General features: G+C 41.4%; 3 protein-coding genes across 4 annotated transcripts in view; 1 reads left to right on the plus strand and 2 right to left on the minus strand.

The window, feature by feature from the left end:
* The window catches only part of apba2b (amyloid beta (A4) precursor protein-binding, family A, member 2b), a 55,730-nt gene extending 46,726 nt beyond the window's left edge, over positions 1–9,004 (plus strand). For both annotated transcript variants that reach the window (XM_018686222.2, XM_051073813.1), the window contains 7 exons: positions 579–665; positions 2,798–2,983; positions 4,427–4,606; positions 6,136–6,348; positions 6,449–6,568; positions 6,925–7,065; positions 7,636–9,004. In XM_018686222.2, coding sequence (XP_018541738.1) covers positions 579–665; positions 2,798–2,983; positions 4,427–4,606; positions 6,136–6,348; positions 6,449–6,568; positions 6,925–7,065; positions 7,636–7,707 — 999 coding nt within the window. In that variant the 3' untranslated portion in view covers positions 7,708–9,004. The remainder of the gene's footprint in view (positions 1–578; positions 666–2,797; positions 2,984–4,426; positions 4,607–6,135; positions 6,349–6,448; positions 6,569–6,924; positions 7,066–7,635) is intronic.
* A 1,257-nt stretch (positions 9,005–10,261) lies between these two features.
* On the minus strand, positions 10,262–13,171 carry sord (sorbitol dehydrogenase). The gene is given in 10 exon segments (XM_018686228.2): positions 10,262–10,714; positions 10,826–10,947; positions 11,039–11,217; positions 11,320–11,385; positions 11,704–11,722; positions 11,724–11,823; positions 11,939–12,098; positions 12,275–12,439; positions 12,875–12,908; positions 13,005–13,171. Coding segments are annotated over 10 exon segments (1,065 nt in total). The 5' UTR covers positions 13,059–13,171; the 3' UTR covers positions 10,262–10,548.
* A 634-nt stretch (positions 13,172–13,805) lies between these two features.
* terb2 (telomere repeat binding bouquet formation protein 2) lies at positions 13,806–16,233 on the minus strand. The gene is made up of 6 exons (XM_018686229.2): positions 16,015–16,233; positions 15,249–15,330; positions 15,003–15,142; positions 14,468–14,529; positions 14,253–14,382; positions 13,806–14,053 (listed from the first exon to the last, which is right to left on the minus strand). The coding sequence occupies exons 1-6, from the start codon at positions 16,076–16,078 to the stop codon at positions 13,941–13,943; spliced, it is 591 nt and encodes a 196-aa protein (XP_018541745.1). The 5' UTR covers positions 16,079–16,233; the 3' UTR covers positions 13,806–13,940.
* Positions 16,234–23,901: the final 7,668 nt, after the last annotated feature.

Here is a 23,901-nt window from a genome sequence, read left to right on the forward strand (position 1 = left end):
AAACTGTTCAACATTTATTACATGAAATATTCAATTACAGCTATTTTTTATTCATATTTTTAGCACTACTGCCCTATTTTAAATGCATCAGGCAATTGTAATTAAAGTAAATAGAATATAATTTTATTACTCTGCAGCACACAGTGATTAGAGGGAAATGTGCGCGGGCTTGTTCTGTGCTGAAGTAGCATTGCTCTCACTGGTGTAACAGCCAGCTGGTGAGGGTTTAGCATTTTAAGCTGTTTCTTGTTTCAGTGCCAGCTCGTCATCCTCGTGCCAGGACAGTTAATGTAAACTAACTTCCACTGCCAAATGCTTCCTTTTCCTGCCTTTTTCCACCTCACCTTTAGACTCAACAGCCTGTCCATCTAACAAGCATTTCCCTCGCTGGACCCTAAACTAAACTACACATGCATGCAGTTTTGGATGTCTAAACTGAGACTTTCCCTAACATCGAACACCTTCAGACAGTCGTGCATAACTGTGTCACCATGAACAGTCAAGTTTGGTGCAAAGACCTTGAACGATCAAAGTCAAATGAGACGACGTGACCAGCTCTTGTTTTTATGTTTCCTCAGAGCGCAGACGGAGACGCTCAAACCCTCACCGAGGTCGATCTGTTCATCTCCACGCAGAGGATCAAAGTCCTCAACGCAGACTCGCAGGTGAGTACCAGCGAGCACACGCACACTTCATGTTTCTGTCCAAAGCGTCTGCACGAGGCTACGCATCAGGGGAGTGTTGTTGTGTCTGTTTGACACAAACTGTTGACACAAACTGCTTCTTATGAAAGCCCCGCCGCTGATTGTTAGTTATTTATTTGGTTTTTAATCTCGTGATGTCACTGTCAGAATTCCCTTGAACGGAGGATAAGAATAGACCGTGAGAAGCCAAAAAATGTTGCACGAACATCTGTGCACGGAGAGTGACTCAGTACAGTCAGGCTGTTTGACTGCAGCACAATCTGCCCTCCTTTAAATATGTTTTTTCTTAGATGAACACTGGTTTGAATAGCCAAACAATCACATCTCTACTCAATTAGTCATTTGGTAAAAGGCTGTGAGAGCCACAGTATGGACTACATAATGTTTTCTGTATTTATTCTAGAGCCAAAGTCAAAATTCAGATTATAGTTTGACTTTCTGAAGGTCTTTATGAATAAAAAATCACTCTCGTGTGTCAAATTTTTTTTCTTATTCTCTTCTTTTCCCTGTTAACAAAGCTTTTTTCCACCCTCGCAGAAGCTTTTGTCGAAGTTTTCTTTCCTTTTAGTTTTACAGCGAGCAGCCGTGTGAAGCAGCACTACAGGTCTTCATAGGAGGTGGAGTCTTTGATGGAAGCAGAGAGGTTTCTGAGAGCATTGCAGTTCATGAGCTCATGAATAGAGCTTTGTGCTCACACTAACGGTTAAACGTATATGCGATAGATGATTCATTTGCGGTATTTCGGTCTAAGCTGCTGTCTGAGCAGGGTGTCAGATTATGTGTGTGTGTGTGTGTGTGTGTGCGTGTGTGTGTGGGCAGCCGCCTGGCAGGAACTAACGTGCTGCAATGCAGTGTCTATCTTCCTCCCTTTTCCATCTGGTTGCCACTGGTCCTGGCACTCTTGAGAGAGACAGAGAGATTCAGAGTAAAACGCCTTCTTTCTGCAATTAAAACAACTCGATCCAGCTCACATGGGGTTTCTGACATTGATTCATAATAAGAACAACTCCATAGGTGGGCTGGAACAACAACACTAATTAGGCTAATGTAATAGAAACCACCAGAAACAGTTAATGAAGTGGATTTAACTAAACTCAGAGTGAATTTTGCATATGACTATAAAACAACTTCCTCTCAGATTCACCTTCAAAGCCTCTCGTCGTTTCTTTCATAGCTGTGTTTAGAAACAGTGCCTCGTAAAATCGACATCATGAGACACGAGTTTCGAGGCTGAGTGAACAAACACGATTACGCTGTTCAAATCACTTTGTTTCATCAACACAAACACTCTGATACCCCCCACCCCCCACACCTCTGAGTTTTTAATGCACCTGTTCATTATTTCCGGATGAACATGCACTCGAGATCTAATTTACTGGGCGTTATTGGGCTGTAATCAGATTATGCAGCAGTTTTGAATTTGGTCAAAAGGAGGCCCCGTATGTTTTCCATCAACTATATTTTCATCTCACTGTCTTCCCTGAAACGATCACGCAGCTTTGACAAAGAAAGGCGAACAGACTGATGGTTTAACCAGGGTAAAAACCAGTCAGACTGGATTTAATATATTTATTTATTTACTGGTTTATTTAACAGCTATCTGATGAAAGTATCATAGTGTTTATTACAGCAGATGTTAATTTATAACAGCCATCCCTGGAGCAGCTTTGTGAAAAATAGTAGATTAAAACAGCACGATACAATAAAGCACATATTTAGCTGTAACGTAGCTGCAGAAATTTAAACACGAGTAGAGATTTGTTTCTGAATCAAGCAGGATTTCTGGCTCTTGTAAGGTGGCGAAGTTTGCAATATAAATTCTAATTGTGATGGAAAAATGTTCCGTAAGAAGACGCTGGTTTATTAAATGTCTCTGTGTTCACACTTTTTTTTTTCTCAGATATTAGATCCTGTTAAATTTTATGCATTTTCAGGTTTTCAAATTAAATATTCCTTCATGCCCCAGTGAAATCAACATGGCTGCTGTCTTACAGATACAGGACTATCTCCAGAGAAGCTTCGTATCTAGATGACTGTAACAATGAGGTTGATGTTTGAAGGGCGCTGAGTTTATGACTTTGATATGCCCACAGGAGACGATGATGGACAACGCGCTCCGCACCATATCCTACATCGCTGACATTGGGAACATCGTGGTGCTGATGGCGAGACGCCGGATGCCGCGCACGGCCTCGCAGGACTGCATTGAAACTACGCCCGGGGCGCCAGAAGCAAAGAAGCAGTACAAGATGATATGCCACGTCTTCGAGTCTGAGGATGTGAGTGTGTCATGTGTTGTCACGTCTGTTTGTGAGTTTATGACAGAAATGATTTATTTTAAATCTTCTGACTGGAAGCAGGTGAGAGGTGAGAGTCATGAAGGGAAGCCATGTTGGTAAATGAATCTAAAATAGTTAGATGATAGTTAACACTGCTTTTTAAGTCTCATTTGATTATTTCAGTTTCCCGTTTATCACCAGTTTTAAAGTTTTTCCTCCATTTGGCTCCAAGAATCATTTTATCTGAATTAAGTTGTTTCACCTCAGCTCCACATTCTTAAAAACGTTCTCACTAATCTTCAGAAAACCTAACAATGTTTGCTCTGCAACCTTTAATAACCAATTAGAGCAGCTCACTGACGTGAAATGATGCAAATTGGCTGGGCATTTTTGATTTTTTTATTTATTTTCTTACCACAGAGCTGCTGCTTGTCTTGTTGAAGCAGATTCAGCAGGACTTGGCAACATGAACAATGTTGCACAGAGGAGCCAGCAACTCAGCGTCTGTGCCAGTCAGTATAAAGGCTGGACTCCAATCTGTCCTCTCTTCGTCTAATTCTGCTGCCAGGTTTTAAAGGCCGGCCCAGAGTTATAATAGAACCATTCAGCCGCTCATCCATCAACTTATAAACTGTTTCTGTTATTGTAGCTCCACTGGCTGTATGCAGTGTTTGCCCATTTTTTGACTTTTTTATTGTTCTGCAAAACTAATTCACAGTGTATTGATTTTGAGAGTTTGTGGCGCTAATGTGCAAATTCTGCAGGAGATTTATATGCGAGTGCAGAATTCAATTAAATAAGGAAAATGTGGCTTCCAGAATAAGGTACCCTTTTTACTCTGTTAATCTATATTCTCTCTCACAGTCAGGAAACTTCCTCAGGTTTTCATCTTCATGTTTTACTAATTTCACTTTCTCCAAACTTTCTCTTTCCTCTGTAGCAAATGTCTTTTAGAGCTCTTCGTCATCAACTCCACCCACCATGTTTAAAATGCTTATTTGAGATTATTTTAAACTGGATGTGTTAGTCATATAAAACATTTTGTCATACGAGACACAGTGATCATGGATGTGTCTTTATATTTGGTCTTTTTTTTCAGTAGGTTTGGTGAAGTTTGGTAAAGTGCTGTGCAGTCATCATGTTGATTATTCTGACAATAGATATTCTAAAGATCAACCTCTCAGTGATTTTTAATCCCGTTTGTGTTTATTTTTAACATATATATCCAGATGAATAGTTTTTAACTGAAACAATAATCTCTGTGTCCATGTACTCTCTGGTAAATGCAGAAGTATGTTGGAATATTTTCGCCCTAATCTCAATGGAAGCAAACATTGTGTTGTTATTTATAAGCAGCTCAGTGAACACCAGCTCCCGTGGATCCAACAAAACAAGATCAGAAGTACATGTTTATGTCTTGATTCCTGCCTTTGTCGTCCGCAGGCCCAGCTTATCGCTCAGTCCATCGGCCAGGCGTTCAGCGTCGCTTACCAGGAGTTTCTGAGAGCCAATGGCATCAACCCCGAGGACCTGAGCCAGAAGGAGTACAGCGACATCATCAACACGCAGGAGATGTACAATGACGACCTCATTCACTTCTCCAACTCTGAAAACTGCAAAGAGGTCAGTCTATATAAAGTGTGCACTGCAGGCTTCTATCTGCAGATGTTATTTTTATTTTCATGCAGGAAATAAACAGTGAGACTTCACATGTGTGGCACAAATCAAACTCAGGCTGCAGGCCCATTAGAGAAACACACAAGTATACAGTAACTAATGAGACAGATTAAGAGGCAGATGGTAGAGTAAAATCTACTCGGAGCAACTCTAACATTTTTTTTCCCCCTGTAAAATTTCTTCTGTACCTAACATGATGCCCTGAAAACATTGCTGGGGGTTTAAGAGAATTAGAAACCGTGAAACAGTTTCTGCTGTATGAGCAGAGAGCACCACACAGCTGCTATATCAGACGCACATGAGTCATTTGTAGTGATGGGGAAACTGGGCTTTCATGAAGCACTTAAGCTTCCTAACCAACTGTGTTGTGGGTAAATTCATTTCTCGAGGCTCCGTCTGTACGCAAGCAGCAGGGAAATGTATTCAGCACTGAGATGTGCAAAGCTTGTGAACTAAAATTATGCTGTAATAAATTACTACATTATACATTTCTTTAGTAATCTGTTAGTGTGTGCGCCTGACATAAACACATGTTCAACCTAAACTATGCAGTGCAACTTAAGAAAACGTCTTCATCAGTTTGACAACACATGAGCTTCTGTTCTTGTTGTATCTGACCAATAATGCAAAACTCAAAAACTCTAGATTAAAATGAATAAAATCATTAAAAGGAAAAGCAGCAAATCCTCACATGACCTCCAACATTACCTGAATAGATGCTGTTCATTTTCTGTGAATCAGTGAGTCGATTAATCAGCTAATCATCACAGCTTGTATTTATTTTAAGGTTCTGTGGTTTAATCTATAATAAAACATCATATTTTATAAGGTCTTTATATCATCATACATGTTGTAAAGTAACTAAAAAGTAAACACACTAGTGTATAAACACTTAATAAATGGTTTTGGAGGCTGGTGTCTAAACAGAAAATGAATGAAAATACAGTAAAACACAGTTGTAATAATATGAAATATGTCTTCATGGGAGAAGTTATAGAACAGCTGCCAAATACTGTATTATAGTGTTGTATTATAACTACATTATAATGTGTTCTAAACCATTTATGAAAAGCTGATATCCTTATAAATGCCAAACTTAAAGTGAAGTGTCTAATGTTCCTGCAGATACGGTGATATTTTCCAGCCGTACTCTCTGAGCCGCAGGGTTTCTGTTACACCGCAGATTTCTCCTCTGATCCGTGGCAGCGAGCTAGAAAAAGTAAAATTAGGTATCAAAAAGGAAGTGTACTGTTCTAGGTGAAAACCAGTTCTCTGTGCACTCTCCAGCAATTTGTCGCTGAATCAGGTCCTTCTCAGCACAGCAAATACCTGAGGGAACAGAGCGAAGCACTCCGACGCAGACAGACTAATGCTTCTGACTCTATTGTGTCCTTCATCAGGGTAAAAAAAAAGATGTTTTAAAAACCTCAGACGACAGAGTCTGTGTCTGAGTCTGTCTTGTTCTCGCTCCACAGCTGCAGCTGGAGAAGAGCAAAGGGGAGATCCTGGGCGTGGTGATTGTGGAGTCCGGCTGGGGCTCCATCCTGCCCACGGTGATCTTAGCCAACATGATGAACGGCGGGCCAGCGGCTCGCTCTGGCAAGCTCAGCATCGGAGACCAGATCATGTCCATCAACAACACCAGCCTCGTGGGGCTGCCGCTCGCCACCTGTCAGGGAATCATTAAGGTAGAGACGCACTGAGGCAGCTGAAGCTACGAGACACATCAGAATTTGAACTCGTTTTAAATATTAAACCACATCGTTGGTGTGATGGTGTGTGTTAAAGGGCTTAAAGAACCAGGTCCAGGTGAAGATGAACATTGTCAGCTGCCCTCCTGTTACCACCGTCCTCATCAAGAGACCAGATCTTAAATATCAGCTGGGCTTCAGCGTCCAGAACGGCATCGTAAGTTTCATTCAACCACGAGCACGTAGATGCGTTACTCTGATATTAGTACACAGAAACAGAATATTGCTGTTCAGTGCTGTATATATCTTGTATTGGTACCATCCTGCATGTGCATGTTTCACCTTCCTGTCTCAGTAAAGATTAATGTGCTCATTATTTTATTTCCTCTGCACTGGAAACACTGAGGAAACACTGTGTCAGTGCTGTGATAAACTGCTGTTTCGACTCAGACAATATTTACACACCTACTAAAATGTGCCAGTAGTTTTTCTTTGAACGTGATAATGTAAACAATCTCTACCGGCCTCACAGACGACTTCGTTAACTCTGACTCTGTGCTCTTGACTCATCAGATATGCAGCCTGATGAGAGGAGGTATCGCCGAGCGAGGTGGGGTCCGAGTGGGTCACAGGATCATCGAGATCAACGGGCAGAGCGTGGTGGCCACAGCACACGAGAAGATCGTCCAGGCCCTCTCCAACTCTGTTGGCGAGGTTAAACTGATGCACACAAACACACACACTCACAAAATGAGTAGCAAATATCTGTGATTTTTATCATCGCTGCTATTTCATAATGATCAGAAAATGACCGTACACAGCAGAGGGAGAGAGTACACAGGTGTCATGTTTACTTAAAGGAGCTTTCCACTGATTTTCCACATGAAGTTCAGTTTATTAAAATAAAGCAGACTGACACTTTGAACTTGAAAGACATTAGAATTATGGGAAATGTAGGATCCAGCGTGTTTGGACGCTGTAGTCAGGACATCTGTCTGTGCTGCTGCGATTTTATTTTGACGATTCCTTTTTTTGAAATTCTGTCTCTGGCAAGTCCCAACAACTTTGTGGAAGTGTAACAACAGATCACTGGAGAGGTCAGAGGTCAGTGCAGTTCAGAGTGCCTCACAGTCGACTGATCAGTCAGCTGATAAAAAGACAGAACAAATACAATGCTGAACATTAAACACACTGTTATATAGTGATAGTGAAAGGACCCGCTGTAGCTCTTTTCTGTTTTAAGTAAATGTTTGACGTCGTGCTTTTATTCCTCTCCCTGCTCAGATCCACATGAAGACCATGCCGGCAGCCATGTTCCGACTCCTAACAGGGCAGGAGACGCCCATGTACATATGAACGACGGCCGGGAACCGTTCTCCAGGACGGGCTGTCAGCTGTGATTGGTCATCTCACAGGGCAGACCAAGCTGACCGGTGATCTCCCTGTCCATCCATTTATCTCTGTTCATTTCTCTTTTCTTTGAGCTGATGACTTCAGTTCTTCATCATCTCTCCCTTGTCTGTGCTTAACATGCAGCGGCCATTTTATTGACACAAGATGCTTTTTCCATCTTTCTGGCTGACGACACAGTGTGTGTGTGTGGATACTGTTTGTTATTTATTTGTCCTGTCTGTGCTTCTCTCTGTGTGTGATTGTGTTGGACGGACTTATCGAGTGACTGGCATCACAGTTTATTTTTTTTATATTCATATAATGCAATATGATACTTCTGCTATACTTCTTGTATAGTTTCATTTTCCTCTCTCTTTATTTATTTGTCATGTAAATACATATTTTGCTAATATTGTGACTGAAGGCAGCGGGGGAGGGGAGGGGCCACAGCTGCACTGTAAATATTTATTGACCTCGATGATGGCAAAGACACAATTAAATGCCGGATATCGCAGTAGTTGCCAGCGAAAAGGGGAAATTACTTTAGTGTTTGAAATGTCGGTAAGTCGATATAATGTACATGTGAATCAAAGCGATGCCCGCAGCAGGGGTTTATGGGAGAAACGCCATATCCTTTTGATTTCCGTCATTTTACGGCAATACACGAGTTCCACCTCCGAATGGCAAGATTAAGTCTTTTCTAAATCTCATGTACAAACACTCACACACACATTTAAATAACAAGCAACTGAATTAAACTATTAACATGCATTAATTATGCTTTTGATATCAAAGTCACACGAATGAAAACTGAAGTTTCTTTTGCGTGCTACTCTACTGTATGTTCATCTTTAGTGTTCCTGACTGAAACTCATGAATACTGAGTGGATTGTGAATGTAACTGTGTTGTGTGAGCTGTCCCATTTGCCATAAGCAGTATTAGAATGTCTGTACATAAAGAGAAACTTGTCTAGTATTGTGCTCATGTAAAAAACAAACAAAAAAAAACAAAAACAACAACAAAACACACAGGTTTAGTCACTGCAAACATCCTCCCACCTGTATGTTGGCTTTCAGTCTGGAGAGGGAAAGAGAGAACTGTGAATCACACACTGTGACAGAAAAAAAAGCCTTACCACAGAGTAACGGTTTTACGATGCATTGTAGTAAATTTTAACCATATGAACATTATCTGTGTGCATGCCTCGTAAAGTAGTATCATGTCATTGTGGCAAGATAATAAAATCTGAGCTAAACCTGGCTGGTTTTGTTGGACTGGATCAAACTGAAGACACGGCCCGTTTTCTCTTTGTCTTTCACAGTGAGCCTGTTTTCTACGAAAGCTCGCTGTCCCCAGGAAAATACAAAATATAAACAGATGAAGTCATAGTCAGGAAAAATTATTAGATTCTTCAAAATGTTCATTTGTCTTAATTTACTAAGTCAAACTTCTGCCATCTCCCAATTTTGACACTGAAATCTCATTCAAACTTTTGACTTGTCTCATAATTTTGACTCTAAGACTTTTACTTTCAGGAAAGACGGCACCAGATCTTGAAAAGTAAAAAGTAGGATGTTTAAGGCCGCGGGACTCAAAAGTCACTCTGTAAAACTAAAGTACAGACAGAGTTCTTTGTACACTAACTTACAACTGTAGTGTGGAATAAACCTCTTTTCATTCTGACCTGTTGCTGCAGGAAAAGCACAGGTGTGAATAATAACATCAAGCGTCCCTGTGAGCCACGTCAGCACCTGAGAGCTGAACCTAAATGGAAAGGAGCCGTCATTAACGTCACCAGCTCCACCTGTGCTTTTCCTGCTCTGACAAGTAAAAACTGAGACGAGTCCACAGGGACAAAGACGACAGCTGCGTCCCAGTTCCTCGCTACGTTAACTCCGAGCAGGTTCCAAGTCTGTGGTGAGTTTACGCTGGAAGAGGAAGTCAGTGTCTCCCTACATCCACTTGATTTTTGAGTTTAATGTTGAGGTACAGTATTCCCCATGATGCAGTTCACTAAATGTGATAGTGGAGCTGCAAACAGCTGAGGAAATGGTACAAAAAAATTACTCTTCCAATGATGCATGTTGTTTTGATGTGATGTGTGGAACTGGAGCAGGTTTCCAGTGTGTAGTAAACAGTATTCACTCTGGAAAAGTGACTAAATGAATGACACTTAGTGACGTCAGTGTGCTTAGTAAATTCACTGAGCAGCTCACCACTGAAAAAAACATTAAAGTGAGGATGGTGGTGAGGCTGCTCCAGAAAAGATCTTTTACACCAACAGCAGCGTCACACGATCACAGTTTGATGAACATAAATCTGCATGTGCCTCATCTCTTGTCTCCTGAACTAAAAACTTCATTGATCACTCGTGCACTAACTATAAAAACAGTCCATCTCTCCAGTCAGTACGCTTACTGTTACCACTTTGAGCCTCTGCTTCCCCCTAATGTCTACAACTAGAAAATGCAGGTTCTTTAAAATAAATCTGTATATAATTTAAAAAAGCAACACATGTTGTTATTTATAATTTATTATTTAAAGAGGTAATTTACTGTGGCAGTGTTTAAAATTATCCCAAACTCCTGAGAAAACTGCAACTTATATACAGTCAAAGAAATTAAAATGCTGAGCGTCACAAAATAATTACTCGTACCATTTGTTTAGTTACATGTGTGACGTGCAGGCGACACAGCAGCTGATATTAGTGCGTCTCTTTGACCTAGCTGTTATCTCTCTCTCTCTCGGGGTCAAAGTCCAGTTCGTGGACGTCTGCCTGTCGCTCTGAGTCTGTTCGTGTCACATCAGGGGTTCTGGTCATTCTGGTCACACTTTAACATGACCTTTATCCCGAGACCCTGACGCGTGGTCTCAAAGGCCTGGACCGCCTGCTCCAGAGGGAAACGGTGGGTCACCAGGGGCTTCACGTTGACTTTACCTGACACCAGCATGGCGATGGCCATCGGCCAGCTGCAACACAGCGAGAGAAACGTTTTACTCCTTCAGTTCAGCCAAGGACATAAAACCTCTAAATATCACTGTAACAAGAGCAACAAGTGGAAATACTGGATGTTTTCGCACGTGTTGCAGTAGCGGAAGACTCCTCTGATGTCCACTTCTCTCACCGCAGCATTGATCAGAGGAACAGTGGCCATCTCAGAGCCGAGACCCACCAGCACCACCACGCCGCCTGAGCGCGTCGCCTGGAAATAAATCACAACACTGATTATTTTAGAGTCTGATAGGATAAAAGGCAGTGGTGGAGAAAGTATCCAGATCCTGAAAGTCACATACATAGATCGCACTTTGGATGCTGCTCTCAACACCGGTGCATTCGATAGTGATGTGAGGCTGAGCTCCGAGCAGGTCCTCCACACTCTTGGCGAGCTGCTGGGGTCCGTCTCCTCTCTTCACCGTCAGCTGGAAGTCAGCGCCCAGCTCTTTGGCCACAGTCAGACGCTCTGGGAACAGATCTGAACACAGCACAGGAGCTGGATCAGAGACAAAAACATCCCACCAGAATCTGTATGAAGAGTCGTTTCAGTTGGGACACAAACTGTGTGTGTGTGTGTTACCGGTGATGACGACCTTTGAGGCTCCCATTGCCTTGGCCACGAGCAAACACACCAACCCGATGGGTCCTGCAAAACAAACGCTGCAGAATTATTGCTTAACCCACGTGTCTTAATGTTTATGAGCTTGTTTTCAACTCAGCAGATTTGTTAAATATTAAGTTTCTTACAGGCTGTGTTCAGCCTCACTGGGTTTTGCCCCGCTCATGTTTTGTTGAGTCAGTATGATTCTCACTGCACCCACGAAGAGTTACATCAGATTCCTCACTTGCACAGACATGCTCCCCAAATACAAGACAATCACCTCTTTTATATTGGTTTGCAGCACGCCCTGAAATGCACTCGCTGAACAGCAGTTTATCGATGCAAGCTTTTTTTTTTTTTTACCTGCACCACAGATGAACACTGGTGCTGCCGAGGGAAACGCCGGCTCTGCGACAGGCGTGGATCCCCACAGACAGAGGTTCGATCAGAGCTCCCTCCTCGAATGTCACATTATCAGGCAACCTTACAGAGGCAGTGAAGGAGGACAGAAAAGGAAACATGCAAAGGTTAGGCAAGAGAGTCCGTTGACGGATCAGGCAGTTGTTAGGTAATATGTGGTCTGAGAAAAAGCTGGTACTTGTAACAGAAGTTGGCACTGTGCTTGTAGTATCTGCACAGGTTCCCATCGTCGGGGGGTGTGGCACAGAAGAAGATGGTGGGAGACAAGTTGTATCGGCCATTTTTGAAGAACTCATCCATCTCGCGGGGCACGCCGGGCTCGATGGCCACTCTGTCACCTAAACAATACAAGTCAGGTTCACAGTGCTCGATTAGTCCAGGTCCCTTTGACACAGAACAACACTCCACACATCCCAGCAGCTGCTTTAGAGAGTAAAACAACCTCTCTGACCAGATGTTTAAAAACTTCAACAGAAGATTTCTGAGTCATGTCACTGGTATCTCACCCACTCACCTGCTTTCAGGTGCTTGACTGCTGAGCCGACCTTCACCACCCGCCCTGACGCCTCGTGGCCCAGCACCATCGGTTTTGTGACCACATAGTCCCCGATCCGGCCGTGCTGCCAGTAGTGAACATCTGATCCACAGATTCCAACAGAGTGCATCTGCAGCAAAACCTCTGGGCACAAAACATGGCAGGATACAAAGATGCAGTGATACTCACTGATACACACTGTTTGGGTTGTGGGACGAGCCTGATTACAGACCCCTGAATTAATTCCTACATCTCTGATTTGTTCTCTGATCTGAGAGTGAATGAATGAAATGAAACAAAATGAGAATGCAGTTTGATTTTCAGCCATGTATTTCTGACTCTGGCTTCATGTTAAAGTCATAAAATCAAGCAGTGTCAAACAATCTCATGCAGGGAAGTGAACGGAGGTGCAGCAGCAGCTTTGAAGCTGAGAGACTCTTCAAAATAAACTGGACTGGATGAAATGTAATGCGTTAGAAATATTAGAATCTCCCACAACACTTTCTATTTTGATAAGCTCAGTAATAGAGCCCATGTGTTGCAAACTGCACCTCATCATTCTGCCATTTCTTCTCATACCATTAGGTCCTGGCTCCGGGACGGGGCGGTTTTCCTGTGAGAAATGGACAAAATGCAAAAAAGGTGAGAGTCAGTTTAATTCACACATATTGAGACTAACATGCAGCCGGTTCACTGATCGGTGTCCCACCAGCCGGAGGTCTCCCTGAGAGTGCAGCACCACGGACAGATTTTCCTGCGCCATCACAAAATCAAAACGCGGCACCGAGCTGAGAACAGGACGAGACGAGGAGCGGACAGAGACCCGACAGAAACCTCAGACCCGTATTGATCTCTGCTCTCTGTCAAAGTCCAGGCGGCAGCGAACTTCCTGTTAGTGGGGCTGGTACCAAAACAAAGCGTGTGATTGGACAAACGGCTGCGGAACAGTCCACTGCGCGGGGGTGGACGCTACCACTCAAAGAAATGTAACTGCGCTCATGAAAATCATACAACTTTTATTCCTGCTGCTGGTCGTTACTCAGAAACATGTTTACATTATGTTGTTATTTATTATAAGTTACTACTGAGTCTGTATCATCGATATATTTGGTTTAAAAACGTCCGTCGTTCTGCGCTCCAGTCATACGACGTAACAGGTCGTTTGTTCTCAGGTGTTTGGAATAATACACTCATTTTAAGTAGAAACCAGTGGTGGAAAGTAACTGAGTACATTTACTCAAGTACTTTACTCGAGTATTTTCATTTTCTGCTACTGTGTACTTGTGTGTAGTGCGCTACATTTACTTTACAAATTAATATTTTTATGTGTAAATCATGTGAAGAGCTTATAAAATATGATGCTTTTTAAAATATTAGTGTACACAATTTGAGCTTAGTTGTGCCGTTTTCCTTTTTTCATGTAACTGGGCAACGTCAGAAATTAGATATGATGTTAGAGGAATACAACAATTAGCAGATACAATTAAATAATGTGGACAACATCACAAAATTAGATCAAAATGAGTCACTTATTTAATGTCAGTGTACATACATCTTCAGTACAAACACGAGTGCAGGAAGGCAGACATAATAACTCATCTGCTGGCATTTTATCTACAGCTACTACTTCACATCCTTTTCTCTCTTAGTGTGTGTTTGCTGATGAGTGGGCTTCACAGCTGGAGCATCGGAAACACCCGGGACGGAAATCACACAGATCACCTGAGTATTTCTGCAGGTAGTCCATCCCGACATACCCTGGAATGAAACAGAAAAAAAGGTGTGATGTTGACACTCGCAACAAACTTCCTCCATCAAACACTGAAGATTGCCTTTTAATCTAAATACAGACCGTACCACAGCTTCAACAGAGGTCCGTCATCTGTTGTTACGTTATTAGAAACAAGCACAGACATTTAACACACAGTAACTTATGTGATAAATATAAATGCTTCACCTGTCAGCATGTTATTGACTGGATAATCCTGCAGATGACCACACAGAGTGGCTACAGCTTCTGATGAGTCTGTGTCACATGGTTCACTGTGCTCGTCCTCTGTCTGGATACTAAAACACTTACTGGAACCCTGTAAAACAGACATCAGTCCAACTGAGGTGATCAGTCATTTATGTGATTTTTTTCCCTCTGTGTAAATTGGTTGGTGTGCTTACCGGTGCTACTGACTGCTCATCTTCACGCTCCCAAATCAACCTCCCTACCACGTTTCTCACTTCTGAAATTATGATCAGAGGAGCACTGCATGGGTTGTAACTAATAAAATTGGTTTATAATGAATCATTCATGTGAGTGGTTCCCAGTGTTTCTGGCTGGACCCCTGAGTAAAGAAACAACTGGTGACTGGGCCCTTTAAGTAGTTTTTAGAGGCCTGAGGAGGTAAAACAACACAGTATCTACCACTTTAAAATATGAAGATTTGCTAGTTTCCTGGTTTTCTGTGCTAGTAAGCAATTTCAATATGTTAACTTGGTCCTCAGGGAATAATGACGGGTATTTTTCACTATGATCTGACATTTTACACACTGAGCAATCAATGGATTATTACAGAAAATAACTGTGTGACAGTTCTCCTATGGTGGAATAATATGACCTTGCCTGAGGTTTTCTGAGTGTCAATTACTTGACAAAGAATTGATAATCCAGCCTTTTTTTTTTACAACAAATTAATACACTTTTAACAGTGCTCACCGTCTTGCACTGAGGCTGGAGGCAGCACGTAATGACCAATACACACAGACTTTATACTGTGGCGCTTCTCACAGGCGGACAGAAACAAGCTGTGAAAAACTGTCAGCTTGTTCCAGAGGTAATCTCTGCTCTCAAATATCCTGAAACACAGAACTAAAGTTATGGTTTTACAGGGATTATAGAGAAATGACCTTTGCTGAATGATAAACCTGCAGCTTTCTTTGGTTTTGTCATCCTGCTCTTCACCTCAGAGTATCTGGACATGTAGCATCCTCACTGAACAGATAATCTGCCGTCCTCCAACCAGCAACAGTCCCACCCTCCTGAACTACAAGATAAATACGTTATGACCAAAAACCCAGCTCAAACTACCAAAACAAAGTGTGTATGAAAACTCGACTTGTGGCAGTACACTAACATAATGTTAGTGGCAGCTGATGATGTAGAGGCCCAAGAAACAAATGATACAAATGGGTCAATAGTTTATTTCCTGCTAACTAGCTAAATCAGAGTCCTACAGCCTAAAACCCGGAAGTAAGTTAGCATTTTAGCATTCCCTGTTCCTTCATCCCAAAGCTAAACGATTATTTGAATGGGTTTTTGGTTAAATGCGTGAAATAATGTCCAAGCCCAAGACATTTTCAGACTTTATTCTATGACTATGTAAAAACTCACTTCACGTCATTTTTAAGCTTTTACGTGTTAAAAAAAAAGACGGTTGCTAACAAGTGGCTAAATGAGGCGTCAAAAATTTAACAGTGCTGCTCATTTGTCAAGATTATCTCAACGTGTAAGTAAAGGACATTTTTGTTGGTCGTAGTTTCTTTTTTTAATAATCCAAAGGCTAGTGAAAAAATCACGTTAGCTTATTGTCGAAGGAACCGGTGTGATGCTAACTTCCGGGTTGGCCTACAAAAATACGTCATCCCTGCGCCGCCCTATTGCAGTATCAGGTATCAACTAGTCAGGTTAACTGAAATTAACACATAAACCCTGGCTTATTAATACTTACTCCAAAAGTTGTGACGTGGCTTTGGCACACTGCTTGAAAACCAGGCGGACTTATTCCTAAACATTGTCACAATCGTTTGCTCTCACAAAAAAAAGTTGTTTGCTAGTTTTAGCAAAGTATAGCACTGAATATTACATGTAGCTCTCCCGCTGTATGTCGCTATCGTCATAAAATGGTGGATGTTGTTGAGCTCCCGTCGTCGTTTGGCGCCGAAACGGCTCTGCTGCATTCATGCTGTCGAAAACTGTCGGAAATGGTGGAATTCGTAGAAATGAACAGAGGACTGCAGACTGCAGTTTGAAAGAGAGGCAGGGGGAGAGAGGTGAGGCAAAAATACTCCATGAGGGGGAGGGTCGGGTGCATGCTGGTGTTATAAAAAGCAATAGGTAGTTAGTTGTGGTAGTTTGGCACATTTATCAATTCTATCAACAGTTGCAGCAGGAAGGCAACTTTAAAACCCCTAAAGACCTGGTTTCGTGTGTGTTTCTACACATTAAGAGTCATTACTCCGTCAAATCCGCGCAAACACACATGATACGCATATTTATAGGTTCAGTGTGACTTCAACTTTCTGAGGATGTCACCGTCTCCCATATCCATCGGACATAAACGTCCACAAACCCGCTAAGACATCATAGAAGAAAAGACGCTCCTTACAACACCAGAACTCGCCTCAGAATCAGCGCATTTTTAAGTTTTCTTCAGTATCAAAGTAATTTTTTGATTGTCCTGTGTGCACATAATGGTACATAGTAAAAAGGAGCTGCAAATAGCGAATTCGGCGCACATAACTTTCTCAAGTTGTAAAAAATTATGGGCTAAAAAACGGGGCTTAAATTATAGGCCACGGTGCAATTTACTTAATCGATGGTACCATTAACACTGCCACGTTACTTCCTGTTCCTTGAGAAAGTGCAGTGAAGTTTAGGAGACTAATTTTATGTCTGTTTCTATTTAATGTGTAATGTTTCGGCTTTATTTGTGTTAAATCTTGAACATAACAACTCAAAATGGCAGCCACAGAAAGATAAAACATCCCGCACCTCAATCTTATGGGCGAAAAACATTAAGTGTCTGTTTAATGTGTTTCTTCAGTGTGACCCTCTCAGACGTGGCAGAGGTGATCCAAGTGGCTGAAAGCAAAAACCAGGCAAATGTGAACCTCTCTGCTTATGAATCATCACACATAGGTTTCTCAATGAGCCAGGTGTCCACCAGCCCAGGTGTTTCCTGTCCCATGTGCAGTAAGGTATGTTGTCTCCTTAGAAGTCAAACATGGAAATCTTCCTGTTTTGGCACCATTTATTTATTTTCACTTGATGATGTTACTCAGGATGTGCCTCAGGTTTACCTGTTCTCTTCAGATTTTATATACCTGCTGTCCCCTGTGTGTGATTCTTAAATTTCAGGAGATATTGATTTAACCTCTTGCCAAGCACAGAAGCATTTGCATGAATTCTGTCTCCACTCATTTATTTTTACTTTGGTTTGTCACCTGTCTGTGGTCTGTCATGCAGCAGTACTACATTTCACCACCAGATGGTAATATTTTGCAACATATTACACAGTGGAAAACTAAGTCCTAGTCCTTTTCATGTGGCTTTTAACAGCTCAGTCCAACAATAAAATTAAAGTAAAATCCTGTCTTGATCAAACTGTTCTGACTTAAGGTGTTTGTTTTTTTTCATTTGGCACAGTCCAGCTGTTATTGGATGACTGTGAGTCTCCTCAGGAAGTCAGTTACTATATCCTATGAATGCAACAACCTCTGGAAAGCAGATGTATGTTGTCTGTGATGTTGAATTAGAGAAAGATTTGATTTTGGTTTGAAGCTTTCAGTTGATACAAGTGCAAAAGAAGTTTACCCAGTTTTTATTTGTCACACTCAGTGGATAATAACTGCAGATTAGCATTTATTAAGCTACTTTCTAATCACACTCAGTTGTTATATTTAATGTTCAGGGACCAGGAAACGTTTGCTGTAGGTAAATGGATCAACCTCTTACAGTAGAAAAGCTGTCGCTGCATTTTTATATCTGTCAGTTTTCACTCGTTCTCACTTGTTCACAGTAACATTATGAGGCGTGTGCACTGGCTTGTAGACTCGCTCACATATTGGACAGCAGTTCCTGGCGGTATGTAGACATCAGCACCTTTGCTTTATGTTCTACAGCCTCTTCGATGGGGTTGTCTGCAGGTCAGGCGCTCACTGCTATCACACAGAGAACCCATCGACTCCTGTTTACGAATCCTAGTAATGTCTTGTAACCTTGTGTTTTATAACAGCGGCAGCCTATTAAGGAAGATATTGCTGTTCGACACTGGTGCTGCCGTGATGCTGCTGGTATAACTGATGGGCTCTGCTTGTTTGAACTCTGAGAAGCCGGAGAGCCTATCACTCTGGAATAGGCTTCATCCCAGGCTATTACAGGTCTGCACATTGGAAAAACCAGTGAGCACACCTTTGCAGCTTGTCCTCAGCTCTGTGTGCCTTCTATTGGCTTCTACTGACACACAGGCACAGACTCCCTGTGGGCTGTTGTGTGCTTATTTGTGGTATTTTGATCGGCTTGCCTGCACGTAGTGCTGCCGTTTGACGGCCGAGTTCCTCCACGCCATACACCGATTGGTAGAGGGGGTTCAAAGCAGTGATAACTCTGTTGCCATGACAACAGTGAAGCCACACCCTGCTCCTTATACCCAACCCCCCAACACGCTCAGAACAAAGCGCCGGATCGAGGGGCTGGTTTGGTGGAACATGCAGAGATTTAGTGTGAGCAGGAGGAGACTACATTAATCATCTCTCCACTGTTGACTGACCTTCACAGTCAGTACACAACAGTTTGGTTTTTATAATAACTTGACAAAATCCAGAATTTATCTTGGTTTCCTTTCTTATTTCTCACACACAAAAAGCAGTGTAACATCCCTGGGTGTGAAAATCATTTGCATTCAGTTCCGTTCTTGGGAATTATCACGAAAATACTGAGCAGAAGGTTACATGAAATACTGTGCATATTAAATGTAGGGCTGACACTACCAGTCAATTAATTGATCAGTGGATTGACATAAAATTAATACACAATACTGATGATTGGTTAATTGTTCAAGTCATTTATCAAGCAAAAGAGCAGAACATCCTCTGGATCCAGCTTCTTAACTGGGAGGATTTGATGCTTGTCCTTGTTTTATATCATTTCAAATTGTCTGACTTATGGTTGTAGACTCTGGGAAATCATGAGAAATGTATTAATATTTTCCTTTTTTGTTGGTCATCAGATTTCCCTATAATGGAAATAATAATTTGTTGCATCCCTAATTGAATGGAGCTCTGAAACAAGTCAATTAATTGAATCATAGATTGATTATTCGACCAATGACGAGTTGCTCTTACGAAATAATTCATTATATAATATCTTTGGGTTGGGGACTGTTGGTTGGACAGGACAAGCAATCACCTTTGCCTCTGTGAAACTGGACATATATTCCCTGATATTTCATACACTAAACAATTAATAATTTGATTAAAAACAATTAAATTAAGTAATTAAATGTTGATGTTGCAGCTGGACATTTATTATCATCGTACATTCATGCTCCAACCGTTACATTTTCCATGTCTCTTCCTCTTCTCTTTGACTCTGGCCAATTGTGTGTCCACGTGTCCCCTGATATCCAGGAATTATTTACATAATCTCAATTATGTAAAAATTACAGGATCTGTCCTCTTCCTCTCCTTTGTTTGCTGTTGTGCTGATTTCGTCCTTTCAGCTTCCCCTCCTGCTGGACAGAGAAAATGGCCTGCGGAGGCAGAGCTGGCTGCCCTGGCCTCATCCATCTCCCCTCTGTCCCATGTGATATTGTTCCATTGTGTGGCAGCCCAGATTGTTGTGTTGCCATTGTTGCTGTAATATAGCTTTTGTTGGTGGTGTGTTTTTTTTAGGATTGCAGCTAATGTTTATTTTTGTGTTCAGTTCATTTGACGATTATTTTCTAGACTAAATGATTGATCGTTTGCTCTGTAAAATGTCAGAAAAAGGTGAAAAATGCCTGTCACATTTTCACATTTTATGATATCACATGTGATATCACATATGATATCACATGTGATATCATAAAAGACTATATTCACACTATATTCACACCACAGAGAGAATTTTGGGCATCTTTGCTTGTTAAGAGATGTGGTTTGGGTCTTTCTGTAGGCTCTGTTTGACCTGGTTTCAGTTTATCTTGGACTGCTTTAGTATTTGCTCCTCCACGACTGTGGCTGTGTTTCAGATGGACACAGTAAGAGGAACTCTGCTTCATATGTTTTAATTGGACAGCTTTGGTCAAGCTAAGGCTACATTCAAGGGGGAGCTCAAGCGGGTGCGCTGACTCAACTATGTAATTTTTAATGAAACGTGTTCACTGGAAAGCATAAATAATGAGCAGCATAATTAAACATTGCACAGAAACAATAAGCACAGTTCTCTACTATGTGAGAGATTTGTGTTTCAGCTGGGAGACTATCCAGGACAGCGAGGACTGGATCAAGGAGGGACATGTTTAAAATAATGCTCCCAGAAAAGCCCAATGACAACTGCAGTCTTTATGAATTGCTGCTGGCTTTGAATTCTATATATTTACTGCTTCCAGTTATCACTAGATAGCCAGTCAGCATTCTCATACAGTACTTTATCAGCGAGACGGAGCAGTAAACCTTACTGGCAGTTATATCACTGAAGACTTGTAGAAGAGTAGATTTGCTATCCTCACCAATTTATCACCTTAACTTGCATTCACTTTAGCTCTGTGTTAAATGAGCAGTCTATTATCTCCCCATTTGTCCCCCTCTCTCTCTCTTTCTCTTCCTCTGTCTCCCTACCAAGTCTCTTTCTCTCCAGCTGAACCAACAACATCAAAGGAGTGTGCTTCAAATCGCAGGTGTTGAAGGATTAAGGCCACCGCAGGATGGGGTTTTATTCTCAGCCTCATCTTTGATGTAGTGTCTCTTTCACTCACTTGTGTCTCTAACCTGTAACGTGGATCGGTCGCCTGCGGTGTCCACTGCTTAAACTGAAAATATGGAGTGTCTTCATTCTCACACAGCAACATTAAGTGGCTTCAAATTAAAGAGGCTGTGCTCAGGAAGTGGTAAACATGTCCTGAGGTGATAAATGTCAAGAGTTGCACAAATGAAGACAGTATCTGACAGTAAGAGGTCGGTACTTTAGGCGAAGATATACTGTATACCATCAGATAATATTCATGTGTCTATTATCGTTTGGTACCTGTCCCTTTAATGTCTCTGGGTGAATCAGGGCATTGTAAACCACTTATCCAGAATGTTTTATGTGATTGATTTTTAGTCATGCTAGTGGTCTTGGTTGGCTGGTCAACCAGTTAAAGTATAGATGGACAAATATCACTGTTGAATAGGCTGCCATCAAATTCTGTAAACATTCACGGTGCCCAGAGGATGAATCCCTCTGTGGTGCCACCTGTAGGCTAATATTGTGGTATTGAGTTAAACTATTTTCACCAAGTCAGAATTTCAGTTCATTTATTTAGTATTTTGTCATAAATACATTTAGTCAAATCATATAAAACCAAAGACCTTCTTACGATCATCAGCTGAGCTCTGTTTAGCATTGATTAGCAAATGTTAGCATGCTAATATGCTAATCTAAGATGATTAAATCATATATAAAAGAAGAGGCATTCTCATGATCATCAACTGAGCTCTGTTTAGCATTGATTAGCAAATGATAGCATGCTAATCTAAGATGATAAACACTATACCTGCTAAACATCAACATGTTAGCATTGTTATTGTGAGCAGGTTAGCATAGTGATACTAGCATTTAGCTCATTTTAGCTCATAGCACCAATGTGATGAAGTACTAGGTTCTGGATTTGCTGAAAAACAGGCTTTGATTTTTGATTCTTTTGCCCATAAACATCAATTAATTTAAAACAAAATAAGGTACCATCCAGTAATATAAGTTACATACAGCGTGGTATAGCATTTCCTAGTTTTTTAATGTCTTTCTTACAAGTTATCCGTAATCTGTTATTTTGGTTAATTAATAATAATAATAATAATGTGATGATTAGTGTAATGCTGCTGTTTCCTTCTCTGTGGTCTGCTAAAACAGAAAGTGAGATGCAGGAAGGCAGCTGCCACACAGTGTTAGCTACAGAGAGGTGTTGGTGGTTCTGTTTGTTGGACCTGCAGAGAGAGTGTGATACTCTTCAAGGCACATTTTAACACTGACTTCAAACTGGAAACTGCAAATTCAAACTCATTCTGACTTTATTAAACAACTTTGAATTAGAAGAATTGCCAATGACAGTGGAGAAAAAAACTACATGGAAACATCAGTTGAAGACCAAAAAGACATTATTTAACACTCATCCAACCCTCACCTACCTAATCTACTTAATCGCAAAAAGAGTTAAAGCCAAATTGAATCTGAAAATGTCTAAAGATGTAAAACATCACAGGCAAATGTTTGTTTCACAGCTCTGTAAACTAACGCACGTCTCAGTGAAAGTGAATCAGAGGAGACAAGGAAACTTTTCCAGAGTGACCGCTCTGGTGCTAGCTGTAGGCTCTATGCTGACCTTTGACCCTGGTTGGGTCACCGGGGTGTGTTGGTGTGCTGAGGAGGGACAGGAGGGTACATTGCTCCCCAGACCGTTAAGAAACCACGCAGGCAACAGCTGAGCAGCGTCTGACAGCGGGGTGAGAGGAAATGTCGCAGGCTCCACAGGCTTACCTTTAGGGGGAACAGGCTCACTCTTAGGCAAGCATATACTGTAGACTCAGACATGATTCACATTCACGTGCACATGCATGCACGTGTTTATACATTCTCGAGGCTGCACAGAGGTATCGGTTAGGCAACACGCACAGTGAAAGATGTATTTGAACAGAGGACACCTGCGAGACAAAAACTGCCAACAGAATCAAAGTTTTGAGTGACTGTAGCCAAGTTTGTGTCTCACCAAGGACTGTCGTGCTGCTATGCCAGACCATGTGTGAATGTTATTTGCCCTCTTAGTTACTTGGGTCCACAGTGAGTCATCTTTTAGAGTTGGGAGGATGGCATCACTAAGAAATGGCTGCTCCCTGGGGTTGACACCCGCTGAGCACCAGCCATCTAGATTAACAACCTGACCTTCCTTCCTTTCTTCACTTTCCCCCATCATCTTGACTTTCTTCTCTAACTTTGTCCTCTCATTTTATGAAGCTACATTTCATCCAGCTCTTTTCTGTCTTTTATTATTTTATTTTCCTCCCAGTGGACAGCACTGTTTATATCCTTTACTTAAAGGTCGCCTGTGGAGTTTTCTTGTAACCAAACAACAGTTATTTTTACACCAGTTGCATCCTTGAGCTCTAACAAATCGTTGAATGTGTTTCCTTCCCCTTGAATCATTTGTAAAGCTGATTTCCTTGAACATTTTCAAACCTGCATTATTTACATCCACGTTTACTGGCTACTAGTCTTCTTTGTCCCTGCTGTGGTGGGTTTGAGGCATATTTTGTCACATTACTGCACAGCTGTTGATCAGTAGAACAGTGCATCTTGGACAGAGTGTATTGTGCCCATGCGTTTGTATCCTTGTGGACGTGCACAAAACAGGCAAAAGAACTCCAGAATACTGTTACATAAAAGTAGTAATACAGCAATTTAAAATAATTAATTTTCAAGTAAAGTCACAATTCAAAAAGTTCTGAAAGTTCGGAATTTGTCTAAAAGTCAGGACATTTGACTTTAAACAATTAATGTAATGAACTGCAATGAATTTTCTAAAAACTAAAACTACTGATCATGCAGAAGAATGGCCTTTGTCAGTTTTGTATATGAATAATATTTTATCACTATTACTGAT

This window comes from Lates calcarifer, linkage group LG2 (genome assembly GCF_001640805.2).
Source record: "Lates calcarifer isolate ASB-BC8 linkage group LG2, TLL_Latcal_v3, whole genome shotgun sequence".
Classification (NCBI taxonomy): Eukaryota; Metazoa; Chordata; class Actinopteri; family Centropomidae; genus Lates; species Lates calcarifer.

Coding starts and splice junctions, on each gene's coding strand:
- terb2 (XM_018686229.2), bottom strand. CDS start 16,078: ATGTTTAGGAATAAGTCCGCCTGGTTTTCAAGCAGTGTGCCAAAGCCA. Junction 15,143..15,248: donor ACATGTCCAGATACTCTGAG/GTGAAGAGCAGG, acceptor TCTGTGTTTCAG/GATATTTGAGAGCAGAGATT. Junction 14,383..14,467: donor ATGAGCAGTCAGTAGCACCG/GTAAGCACACCA, acceptor TCTGTTTTACAG/GGTTCCAGTAAGTGTTTTAG.